Source organism: Stegostoma tigrinum, chromosome 9 (genome assembly GCF_030684315.1).
Source record: "Stegostoma tigrinum isolate sSteTig4 chromosome 9, sSteTig4.hap1, whole genome shotgun sequence".
NCBI lineage: Eukaryota > Metazoa > Chordata > Chondrichthyes > Orectolobiformes > Stegostomatidae > Stegostoma > Stegostoma tigrinum.
Genome location: NC_081362.1, coordinates 86,549,682 through 86,561,896, shown reverse-complemented (window position 1 = coordinate 86,561,896; position 12,215 = coordinate 86,549,682). Strand labels below are relative to the sequence as shown.

The 12,215-nt window shown below is 39.2% G+C and overlaps 1 protein-coding gene across 3 annotated transcripts in view; it reads left to right on the top strand.

The window, feature by feature from the left end:
• Positions 1 to 12,215, top strand: part of arv1 (ARV1 homolog, fatty acid homeostasis modulator) — a 41,251-nt gene that overhangs the window by 22,794 nt on the left and 6,242 nt on the right. The window contains exons 4-5 of one of the 3 annotated variants that reach the window (XM_059648729.1): positions 7,006 to 7,142; positions 10,494 to 10,592. In XM_059648729.1, coding sequence (XP_059504712.1) covers positions 7,006 to 7,142; positions 10,494 to 10,592 — 236 coding nt within the window. Of the gene's footprint in view, positions 1 to 7,005; positions 7,143 to 10,493; positions 10,593 to 12,215 lie in introns of those variants that run through there. The other 2 variants (XR_009446182.1, XM_048535671.1) reach the window with 2 other exon arrangements.

Below are 12,215 nucleotides of genomic sequence, written 5' to 3'. Positions count from 1 at the left end.
ATTCCTTCCTCCCACCCCAAGCCGCACCTCCATCTCCTACCTACTAACCTCATCCCACCTCCTTGACCTGTCCGTCTTCCCTGGACTGACCTATCCCCTCCCTACCTCCCCACCTATACTCTCCTCTCCACCTATCTTCTTTTCTCCCCATCTTCGGTCCGCCTCCCCCTCTCTCCCTATGTATTCCAGAACCCTCACCCCATCCCCCTCTCTGATGAAGGGTCTAGGCCCGAAACGTCAGCTTTTGTGCTCCTGAGATGCTGCTTGGCCTGCTGTGTTCATCCAGCCTCACATTTTATTATCTTGGATTCTCCAGCATCTGCAGTTCCCATTATCACTCAGCCATCACTTAATGGTTGTTACTGGTTAAGGTATAAATATTGGTCAGTGCACAGGGGAGAGATACTATTCGTTGAAGACTTGACTGTATGTGCAGAAAGGTTCTCCTTGTGAGAGAGTCTAGGACTAGAGGGCATAAACTCAGAAGGAGTCACCCATTTCTGACTGAGATGAGGATTTTTTTCTCTGGGAGGGTAGTGAATCTGTCAAATTGTTCACTGCAGAGGTCTGGCAAGGCTGGGTTAAGTATATACAAGGCTGAAATAGACAGATTTCAGAAAGGAAATTAAGGGCTGTAGGGAAAAGACAGGAAAGCAGAGTTGAGGATTATCAGATCAGCCATGATCTTATTGACTGGTGAAGCAGACTCAGTGGGCTGAATGGCCACCTTCTGCTTCTGTGTTCTATGGTTTTATTGCAGTAGAAGAATCCCAAATCTCTTAGTCCTGAATCCTAACCAAAGCCTGTAACATACACGTACCGAGAGCTTCTCCATACTTTTGATAATTATGTACTGCGGAAACCATCGAGGTTGATGCCCAGCCACTTTTGAATTGCTTAGACATTTCAGTTTTGAAATCCTACAGACCCAAACTAAATGGCAAGCTTCAGTTACACATACAAGAGATATTTATGGAGCATTACAGTTGGATAATACTCTTCCATAATTATGGAAATTTTATATCATGGAACAGGTACAAAATATACTAATAGTTATTATTATGGTCTACACCAGAACAGCGCTGGGCAGATGTTCTCATAAGCCGCATAACTCGGGAGGGAGAGAGGACTTTTGTAGTGGGGCCATTGGATCAAATTTGGGAAGATGTGGTGAATCAAGAAGTAGACAAAGGCATGAAAGAGAGATATCAATAGAGGAAATCACAGAATTGTTATGGCGTTATGGGTCCATTCAACCTATCATGTCTATGCTGGTTCTCCTACCCTTTCCCCATGTTCCTGCACACCATTTCTAACCAAATAATCATCCAATGTCCTCTTGAATGCTTCAGTTGGAGCTCCCTCCTCCACATTTCCAGGCAGTGCATTTCATACCCTAACTACCCACTGTGAACAACTTTTTTTTCCTCACATCAATCTTGCATGGTTTATGTATCACATTAAATCTATGCTCTCTTGTACTTTTTCACTTTTCCAAGCAAGAACAGTTTCTCCATAGCTTCTCTGTCCAGCCCACCCATTATATTGAAAGCTTCTATTCAATCTCCTCTCAGCTGCCTTCTCCCTAAAGAGAACTGTCCCATGTTTTTGTTACAGTAGCACTATGTACAATTCTTGTCACTCTACTATAGGAAGGAATTAATAAACAGGAGAGGATTCAGAAAATATTTACCAGGATGTTGCGAGGAACGGAGGATTTGCCTTATAGGGAGAGTTTGGATAGGCTGGGATTGTTTTCACTGGAAAATAGAAGATTGAGGAGTGACCATTATAGAGGTTTATAGAACCACGTGGGGAATAGATAATGTAATATTCCTTAGGGTGGGAGAGCTAGAAAATAGAGTGCATATTTTTAAGGTGAGATGAGAAAGATTTAGAAGGGACTTGAGGGACAGCTTTTTCACTCAGGGAAGTTTATTTGTGGAATGAACTCCCACAGGAAATGAGAGATGCAGGAACAGTTACAACATTTCAAAGATATTTGCACAGGAATATGAATAGGAAAGGTTTAAAGGGATATGGGCGAAATGCAGGGAAGTGGGACTGGCTTAATTTGGGAAACTTGGTTGGCATGGACGAGTGGACCAAAGGGTCTGTTTCTGTGCCGAATGACACTCTGACTCTATTTAACGTCTTCAATCTATTCTCATGACTGAAGTTACTCATTCCTGGAACCAATCACTTCTGCACTATCTCCAATGCATTCACATCTTTCCTATAATGTGGCAGCCACAACTGTACAGAATGCTCCAGCTGAGGCCTAACAAGTGTCTTGTACAAGTTCACCATCACCTGCTTGCTCTTGTTCTCTTTGTTCCCTCTTCATAAGCCAAGAGCACCATGCTTTATTATGTGCTGTCTCCACCTGTACTACCACCTCCAATAATCTGTGCATATCAACCAAGTTCCTCTGTTCCTGAATCCCATTTACAATGGTACATCCTATTTACGTTGTTTATCAATGTTCTGGCCAAATGATGAACACATCATGACAGGAAAACATGGAAAGCAGATATCTAAGAGAAATCAACAGATGAGGCTAGAGGTTACAATAATAATCAAAGAACAGAATAGAGATCCTGTATCTGAATTCACATAGAATGCAGATTAATACAGAAAGTGCTGATAATAATAAGTACGTACGATCAGATAGCCATTACAGAGTCTTGGCTGCAGGATGACATCAGTTGGGATCTGAATATTGAAGAAACATTTACAAAGGACAGGAAACTAAGAAAAGATTGATGCAGGAGGTTCTCTTAATTATAGAATTAACACAGCAGAGACAACGCAACTTCAGGAAATCAGAATGTAGAGCAGTTTGGGTGGAGATTGAGGGTGATAAAGGAAAGATATGGTAATAATTTATGAACATTTTAATCAACACATAGACTGGAAAAATCAGATGGACCAAGATGGCCTAACCGAGGCATTTGTAGAATTTTTCAGGGTTGTGTCTTCAAGGTTTTGGAAGCAACCAGAAAACAGACTATATTAGACCTATTATGCAACAAGATCACATTTATTACTGATCTTAAAAGAGTCCTCAGGTGGCAGAACTCATAATATGATTTAATTTTACATTCAGTCTAGGGAAGCGGGTTCAAGACTGGCATTATAAGCTTAAATAAGGGCAATTATGAGGGCACAAAAGCAGAACTAGCCAAAGTGAATTGGCAAATTAGATTCAGTGATAGGTCGGTGGAAATCTAAGGGCAGACACTTAAGTGGATATTTCTGAATACTCAGAATGTATACATTTCAGTAAGAAAAATTCCAATGAAAGGACTCACTATTTGTAGCTCATAAAAATGTTACTAAGTACCAAACTTAAAGTATATAATTTTGAGAAGATGGAAGGTCAGAACAAAATGCAAAACAGCAAATATTAACAAGGAGGGAAAAGTTACATTCTGAGAGAAAGCAAGCTAGAAATATATCTTTTGCTATTTATAACGGAAAAGAGTTAACAAAGTAAACATTGATCCGATATCAAATGAGTCTGGAAAATTAACAGTAAATAAGATGATGATGAATTGAGCAATTTTTTTTGCATTAGTCTTCACTGTGGGTGATGTTACTAACAACACAGAAATAGGTGTAAATCAGAAAATGAAAAAGAGGGTTGAAATCAATAAGTTGCAAACGCCAGAAAATGGCATGGAGTAAATTGTTGGAGCTACAGCTGACATGTACCTGTGTCCTGAAACGCTTTATCCTAGAGTCGTAAAAGAAGTGGTCAGGAAGACAGTTAATGTTTTCCAAAGTTCCCTCTATTCTGAAAAGTTTCCATTCAAATTGAAAATAGTGAATAGAACTTCTTTACTCAAAGGGTGAAAGGCAGAAAGCAGGAAACCACATGCCAGTTAGATTACCATCTGTCAGAAGCAAGACATTACAAAAGTTCAAGGTAATCAGGCACAATCAACATGGTTTTATGAAAGGGAAATCATGTTTCGCCAATTTGTTGGATATTTTGATGAAGTGATGTGCAATGGAATCAAGGGAACAAGTGTTTATGCTTTACTTAAATTTCCAAAAAACATTTCATCAGGTGCTACATCAGAAGTTATTATGCAAAATAAAAGATTATGATGTAGAGGGTAATATATTGGAATTGAGAAAAGATTCCCTGTCTAAAAGGTAACGTAGTTGTGATAAATGGGTCATTTTCTGGTTGGGAACATATCAATGGTTGGGCCAGCACGGTGGCTCAGTGGTTAGCACTGCAGCCTCACAGCGCCAGGGACCCAGGTTCAATTCCCACCTCGGGCGACTGTCTGTGTGGAGTTTGCACGTTCTCCCCGTGTCTGCATGCGTTTCCTCCAGGTGCTCCGGTTTTCTCCCACAGTCCAAAGATGTGCAGCTTAGGTGGATTGGCCGTGCTAAATTGCCCGTAGTGTTCAGGGGTGTGTGGGTTATAGGAGGATGGGTCTGGGTGAGATGCTTCAAGGGGCAGTGCGGACTTGTCGGGCCAAAAGGCCTGTTTCCACATTGTGAGGAATCTAATGTGATGAATGGTTTACCACTGCGATTAGTGCTGGGGCCTCAACTTTTGACAGTTTTTAAAAATGACAGAGACAAAAGGAGCTGCATTTAGTTTCTTCATGCACATTACCATTAAGTATTAAAACACATTATGAAATAATTTGTGAAGGAGGGTCACATGACTGAAAACATTAACTTTGCTTTCTCTTCATAGATGCTGCCAGACCCGCTGAGTTTCCCCATCAATTTCTGTACTTGTTTCAAATTTCTAGAATCTTCTGTATTATTTTATTATTATGACATAATTTATCCCATTTTTGTCCTGTAAAGACATTGAGGTGAAATTCAACAGTGGTATGAATACAGAAGGGAGATGTTATGGAAAGGAGATAGAGTGGGGTGTGTAATAGGGAGGTGATCTGCTACTGCTTATTTGAGTCAAAGTTAATTTTCACCATTATGGGAGTTATTTTTGTATCACTTTCAGAGACCTCACCAAACCGGCCTTTGGAATCAACACAGTGTTTGATAGAACGGGAGCAGAGATATCATAACAAACTCAATTGTCTTTTTTGACAGTAGTCACTGGATGGTTAATAGGAGTGGAATCCATTGGATTTCCTCTCCAAAACCATGGGGTAATGAGTGCAACTGCCATTTCACCCTGATATCTATCAGATTTGCACAGCCCAAGAACAAAATGGGTACTTTCTGATCTGTCAGGCTCATTCCACACTGCTGTTAATAAGTGGACCACAGTTTGTAGCCATCCATCAAGCTATCGGCTTGGCACCTGAGCTTCCAGGAAGCCACAAAATTGATAATTGTGAAAAAATGAAACTGTACTTTTCATATTACAAAAATGATTCTGGAGAAATGGACAGAAATGTGTCTTAGCTGCCTTCCACTTTGTGAAATCACCTGTCAGCAGCCTTTCTTGGCACTCAGCCTGATTTTCTTTTTCATTCTGTTCAATTTTATGATTAGAAGGTTCTTCACGCAAATAATTATGCTAGCATGCAGTGTATTAGTATAGACAACCATTGATGCAAACTCATTTGATGTGTTTTAAAGCCTGGGGCAGGAAGACCATTGACTTTTCCTAATAAAAAGCAGTGAATTGAAATTAACAAATGGTAGAACAGATTTGAAGGTTTCTGTTTCAATGCAGTAACATCTCATGGTTCATATCAGAGTCACAGAATTTTACACTGAGGCCGGCCTTTCTAGCCATCAATCCTGTGCCCAATGTTATTCTCTAGATGACCCTCCTAGTCTTAATGACGTGTATTTGTATAATGCCTGTGAAGCAGTTAAACATCAAAACATTTCAGAGAAGAATTAGCAAAGCAAAACTAGTTACCAAACCATTTTGTGAGAGATTAGGGCGGAAAACAATTCTATGCCTGTGATGTTTCTGCCAGTGATACTGCAGGTCACTACTGCAAAAAAGATCAGGACTACTCGTAATATTAAGCAGATTGAAACAGTTTTTCGTGTTCTTAAATTCCAATTCACCCCTAATGCCTGTATTTTCACCAGTTGTCCTAAATCAGACAGCACTTCAAGTAACAGGAACTGCAGATGCTGGAGAATCCGAGATAACGAGATGTAGAGCTGGATGAACACAGCAGGCCAAGCAGCATCAGAGGAGCAGGAAGGCTGAAGTTTCGGGCCTAGATGTCAGCTTTCCTGCTCCTCTGATGCTGCTTGGCCTGCTGTGTTCATCCAGCTCTACACCTTGTTATCTCGGATTTCAGGTAAATGTTCTTTTTAATCATCTGTAGTTGGTAGTTATTGATCATCAGTATCCTTTGTGCAGATCTTTGATGAATGTTTAACAGGTTATTTGACTGTCAATATATCTTACACAAAATTCATTGTTGACCATCGCCTGACTGAGGGGCTTACTAGGCCTTTTCAGAAGGTGATTAAGAATTGATTACATTGGTGTGGGACTTGATTAATAGTGGCAGATTCTTCTTGAAAGAACATCAAGGGACCAATTATGATAACAACTTAACAGTTTAATGCTGGAAGAGACATTAGTTCAATGATGATAGTGCCCCTATCCCTGGACTGAGAGACCAGTGTTCAAGTCCCACCTGCTCCAGACATGTGTAATAACATCTCTGAACAGGTTGTTTAGGAGAGTGGGTTAACTTTTTTAAAAAAACACAATTTCACAATAAGGCTTACTACCAGATTTAAATTGAGTTCAAATTCTCAGACTACCATGGTGGGATTTGAACTCATGTTCCTTGGATTATTAGTTCATCCCTTTGGGATGTTAGCCCAGGAATATTTCTAGTACATTCCTATCCTCATTTTTCTTTTGTAATTTCAGTTCACTTGCCTTAATTATTCCATGGGCTATCAAGAGATGATAAATGACTACTGGCAGTGTTGAGAAGATTATTAAAAAATAGTTCTATTTCACTTAATATTACCATTCTATAATTTTTATTTATATTCGTGCTTGGTACTCATTTGCAGGGTTTGGGTTTAACATCATGGGAGGAATGGATAAACCCTGTTATCCTGGAAATTTTGGAATCTATGTGGCTAAAATAAGAGAAAATGAATCAGCAGCTCTTGATGGGAGACTTAGAGAGGGTGACAAAATCTTGGAGGTATGTTGTCGAAACTGATTTGATTAAACATAATTTTTTCTAGAATTAATGACTATGTTATGTTGAAAAGGCAAAAGGAAACCTACATCAAATAAAAATCTGGAAATGCATGGGAGGTTTCCCACTACATGAAAAGGCAGGTTATTATTTAGCCTACAAATTGTTGTCAGAATGCAAAGGTAAATTAGCCACTTTCGAGGATTGAACCAGAAAAGCAGTCAGTGATTAAGTATCACTGGCATGGCTGATATTTATACCCATTCCTAAATGCCCTTGAGAATGTGATGGTGAGCCGTCTATATGAACCACTACAGATCATATGATTAAGGTAGACCCACGGTATTATTAGAGAGAATTCCAGGGTTTGAAGCCAGTGGCATTAGAGAAGTAATATATTTCCAAGTTAGGATGATGTTCAATTCAAAAAAAAACTACAGGTGGTGGTGTTGCCCAGTATTTTCTCCCAATTTGAGTGTAAAAGCTGCATTTGGAGGAGTCTTGGCAATTTGCTGTTGTGCACTACAGCCAGGTAGAGGGAGTTAATGTTTAACAATTGCTAAGCGTCATGATTTAACTGGAAAAAGTGTGTCAATCGTTGCGCCTCATTATTCCACAATTCATGACAAAATGTATAAAACCTTCATGAGACCACTAAAATGATCATAAAGAAACAGGAGCTGAAGTACGCCTTCCGGCTCCTTGAGCCTGCCCCACCATTCAATAACATCATGCCTGATCTTTATCATAGACTCAGCTCCACTTGTCCACCCGCTCACCCTAACCCTTAATTCCTTTACTGTTCAAAAATCTATCTTTTCCTTAAAAATATGCAATGTGGACACCTCAGCTGTTTCACTGGGCAGGGAATTCCACAGAACACAACCCTTTCGTCCAGCTTCGTCCTAAATCTGCTCCCCCTTATTTTAACTCCTAGTTCTAGCTTCACCCACCACTGGAAACAATCTGGCCTAGACCTTACATCAGAAAAGCTTTTCTGATGAAGGGTCTAGGCCCAAAACGTCAGCTTTTGTGCTCCTGAGATGCTGCTTGGCCTCTGTGTTCATCCAGCTCCACACTTGGTTGTCTCGGATTCTCCAGCATCTGCAGTTCCAATTATCTGTCATTGGAAACAATCTTCCTGCTTCTTTCATATCTATTCCATTCATTATTTTGTATTTTTCTATAAAATCACCCCTCATTCTTCTGAATTCCAATGAGTATAGTCATAGTCTATTAAATTTGTCCTCAAGTCAACTCTCTCAATTCTGGAATCAACTTGTGAACCTTCTCTGCACCCCCTCCAGTGTCAGCACATCCCCTCTCAAGTAAGGAGACCAAACTGTACACAGTACTCACCAGCACCCTATACAGCAGCAGCATAACCTCGCTTTGTCAAAAGTCCATTGCTCTGGCAGTGAAGGACTATATTCCATTTGGCTCCTTCGTTACCTGCTGCACCTACAATCCAGCTTTTTGAGATTCATGGACAATCATTCAATTTGCCTTGACTGACTGCTACCTGGAACAAAAACAATTTGCAGTAGGTTTCTTCAGTAACATTAAAAAAATGCTATTTCAACATGCTTAACTATAATGAAAATAATGCAAGTAAGTTATTTCTAATTTATGCAACTTAAACTATATCCCATTCAAACCCACAAATATACACACACCACACACTCAGTCATGATTAAGACAAGCAAAATTTACACACAACACATATGTGTGGAAAAAGGACAAAAACAGGTAAATAAAATTATGAAGATCAAAAGTCCAGACCAAAAGAAAAGTTATTTTTCTCTCTCAAACCTTTTGAGATTTGTAATTATGCAACACGGTTGTCTATTTGGTAATTGTTGTCCTTACAATTTAATGGCCAATAGGGTGAATCTAGGTTTCTTCTTGAATAAATTATTTTAATTTTTCTTGGCTTTCTGGTCTTTCTTCCCAAAACAAGTAGGGGTGGGAATGCAGAGGAGCTGTTGCCCGTCTGCAGATTCTGTTTGTTTTTCATTCTTTGCTGCTCTTGGCACTCATAGTTGTTTTAACACAGTGCCAATACTCTGCAGCTCAACCAATCAGAAGGCTGTCGCCAAGCAGAATTTCCTTAACTTGAAAGATTCTTGGTTGCATTTGAATTCTTTCACTTATTGCTTCCTAAAAACAGCACGGTATTGCATAACTTATCCAATTGGAACACTTGATTTTCATATTGCAAAACTTTCCAGTTATAGCACTCCAACTTCTATTTCAGTCTATAATTCCAAAAAATGAAAAATTAGTGCTGTCTTACATTAGCTACACAAGACTAAGCATTTATATATTGAAAATTAACATAGTGGCACAATTGCGGAGCTTTCTTAAAAATCACCATCTACAGGCTTAATTATAGTGATGCCACCTCCAAGATTCTCCCCATAGTTATTTGAAACTGAGCCTATCAGTGCCAAGAACCCGTCATCATTTCTCACTTTTGTTATTGGTAAAGTGCTCGGAAGGCATTCATTAGCCATTTTCAGTGTCTCGAGGCCGAGGCGGAAAAGGTGAAAAGGCAGTTAAGTAGTGTACAGTTTAGTTAATGCCAAGGTTGGGGTTTAATACTGAAGAGTTCAGGAGAAAAGCAAACCTGAAAAATAAGAATTTTCAGAGTTTTGAAGCTTGAGTTTTTGTTGGAGACCAAGAAATTAACCTTAATTTCAACATGTTCCGTAGAAAAAAATTGGCAAAGTGTATCAATGGAGAACAGAACCTTTTGTTTTCTGTCTGGGCTGCTTTTGAATCTGCATTCAATAGGCAGTCCCCAATTTATGAACATTTGTCTTAACGAAGAAAATCTGATATAGGGGTGTCACAGAATCATACAGTACAGAAGAAGCACTTTGGCCCATTAGGTCAGTACCACAACAGGTACTGAAGATGTATTAATATTAATTTTAAAGACCCAACATTCAAACATTTGTATGTACTTACAGAAGGTTTTTCATATTTTGCTGTATTGTGTTCCAGCTTGCATATAATTTGACTTACAAACGTATTCAAAATTGGACCCCATTTGTAACCTGGAGATTGTGCAATGGATTAGCAGGCAGTCTAGTCTCTGTACCAATGCTTTATAATATATCTGTGAACCTCAATGAGAAAGTGTCTATTGTCAGCAAGAACTATGGTAACTTTACCCTTGAGGGCCCTTTGGTGCAGTTGGCAAAGTTCAGATCTCTGGAGCCAGAAACCTGGATTCAAGTCCCACCTGGTCTGAGGTGTATAATAGCATCTCTGAACAAGTTGATTAGAAAATATCTTTAAGATACATTCCTTCTGAGTACACTGTCACATATCTGTTTTGTCTTTTAGGCTAGTGGAGTTTCACTTGTTAATATACTGCACGAGGAAGCAGCAGACATATTTAGGAATGTGACCAGTGATGAATTAGTAATACGAATTGAGAGACAGGTAAGGGTCAATTCAAGAGAATTGAAATAATTCTGTTAGATTTTTGTGGATAAAAGCAGCTGGTGAAACTGTTGTTGGGTTAAAACTGTAACAATCACAGCACACCTGAACAGAGGAAGGTGCAGACTCTTCACAAGAAGGCAAATAAACGCCAAACAACCCCACTGAAGGAAAGCACGGTAAACACAAATAAGTTTTCTGCAAGGGCAAGGAAATGGGCCCTGAACACACTGGCCAACCATGGCAATAGATCAACTGAGTACATTTATGTTCATCGAATTCCATGCAAGCAACACTCGTGGCACTTCCACCAAAATGTCTATTCTGCAAAAAGATTTTAAAAATTGTACAATTGTAGTCTATACATTTATTTATGCAATTTTAGTAAGAATATGCTGCATGTCTTTTTTAGAGGCACTTTCATAAGTAAAATGCGTCAAGGCAGATTTTGGAATGTTTCGACTTTGCCTTCCTTGAGCCCTCAGTTTTTGTATGTAAGCAAAGAATGTTCATTGCCTTCAAAGCAACAGGGCAACGTATAACATTCCTAAAGTATTCCAAAAGCAAAAGTCATGAATCTTTCAAAGGGATCACGAAGATTTTTATTTATCAATGAATGATGTATTTTTGTATTCAATAATATCTTTTTCTTGGACACTGAATTCATGCCATTTATCCTCAAAGGAGACTGAGGCAGGTGATGCATTCTTTACACAGACGTTAGGAATAAGGAGCTTTGTGACAGCAAGCTGATCAACTTATGTATGCCTCTCAGTGTGAAATGCTTTCCCTCTGCTCATCCATTTTCCTCAATACTTAAAGTGCATATGATATGAATAATTGATTGTTTGCAGAGCTGGAGCCAAACAGCATTGTGAAATTTTGAGAGACATACCTGAATTTGAAGCTAGAAAAAAAATCCTTTACATGACTCCACAGTTAGTTAACTTCCAATCAGCATCATCATCAACCCAATGAGCCCCCCCACCCCAAAAAGAACTATCGCCACTCCTGTTTCCTGAGAATTCCCCAACTCATTTAACAATTGTCCCCTTCCATTGCTCTAGCTGAGGGTCACCATGGTGCCAGCAATGGCCTGAATCCTGTTGTGTTGGCCTGTGCGCTCTCAGAAACCCTCAATATCAGGAATGCCTCAGTCTTCACCATTTAGGTGTGCTGAAGTATCTTGCTCACTATATTTCAAACAGCACATGCTAATAAATTACATGATTAGGGTACATTTAACAGCATTTTAAGTTAGGTTTTGGATTTGAGTTAGTAACATATGGATTTTCTGTGCGTCTGAAATTGATACTTAATTTCTGTAACCATTGTAATTTATTTTAAAAGTTTGTGAGGGCTGCTTTGGCAGTCTAATGGGTTCTTGTTACTTTAGGATGTTTTTACAACATCGTAAAGTAGACCATTGTGTTTTAATATCTTTTAGAAATTTTTAGACAGTTTATTTTAAGCTTAAGGAAAACACCAGTGGCTGAGAGGAAGAGGTTTTTGTTTCAGTTTTACTTTGTGGTGGATGAGTTCTGAGAAGACCTTAAATGGAGTGGGTTTGGTAGACCATTGCTCCTGATAAGGGGAGAATATAATGAAATTGATTACCATGGA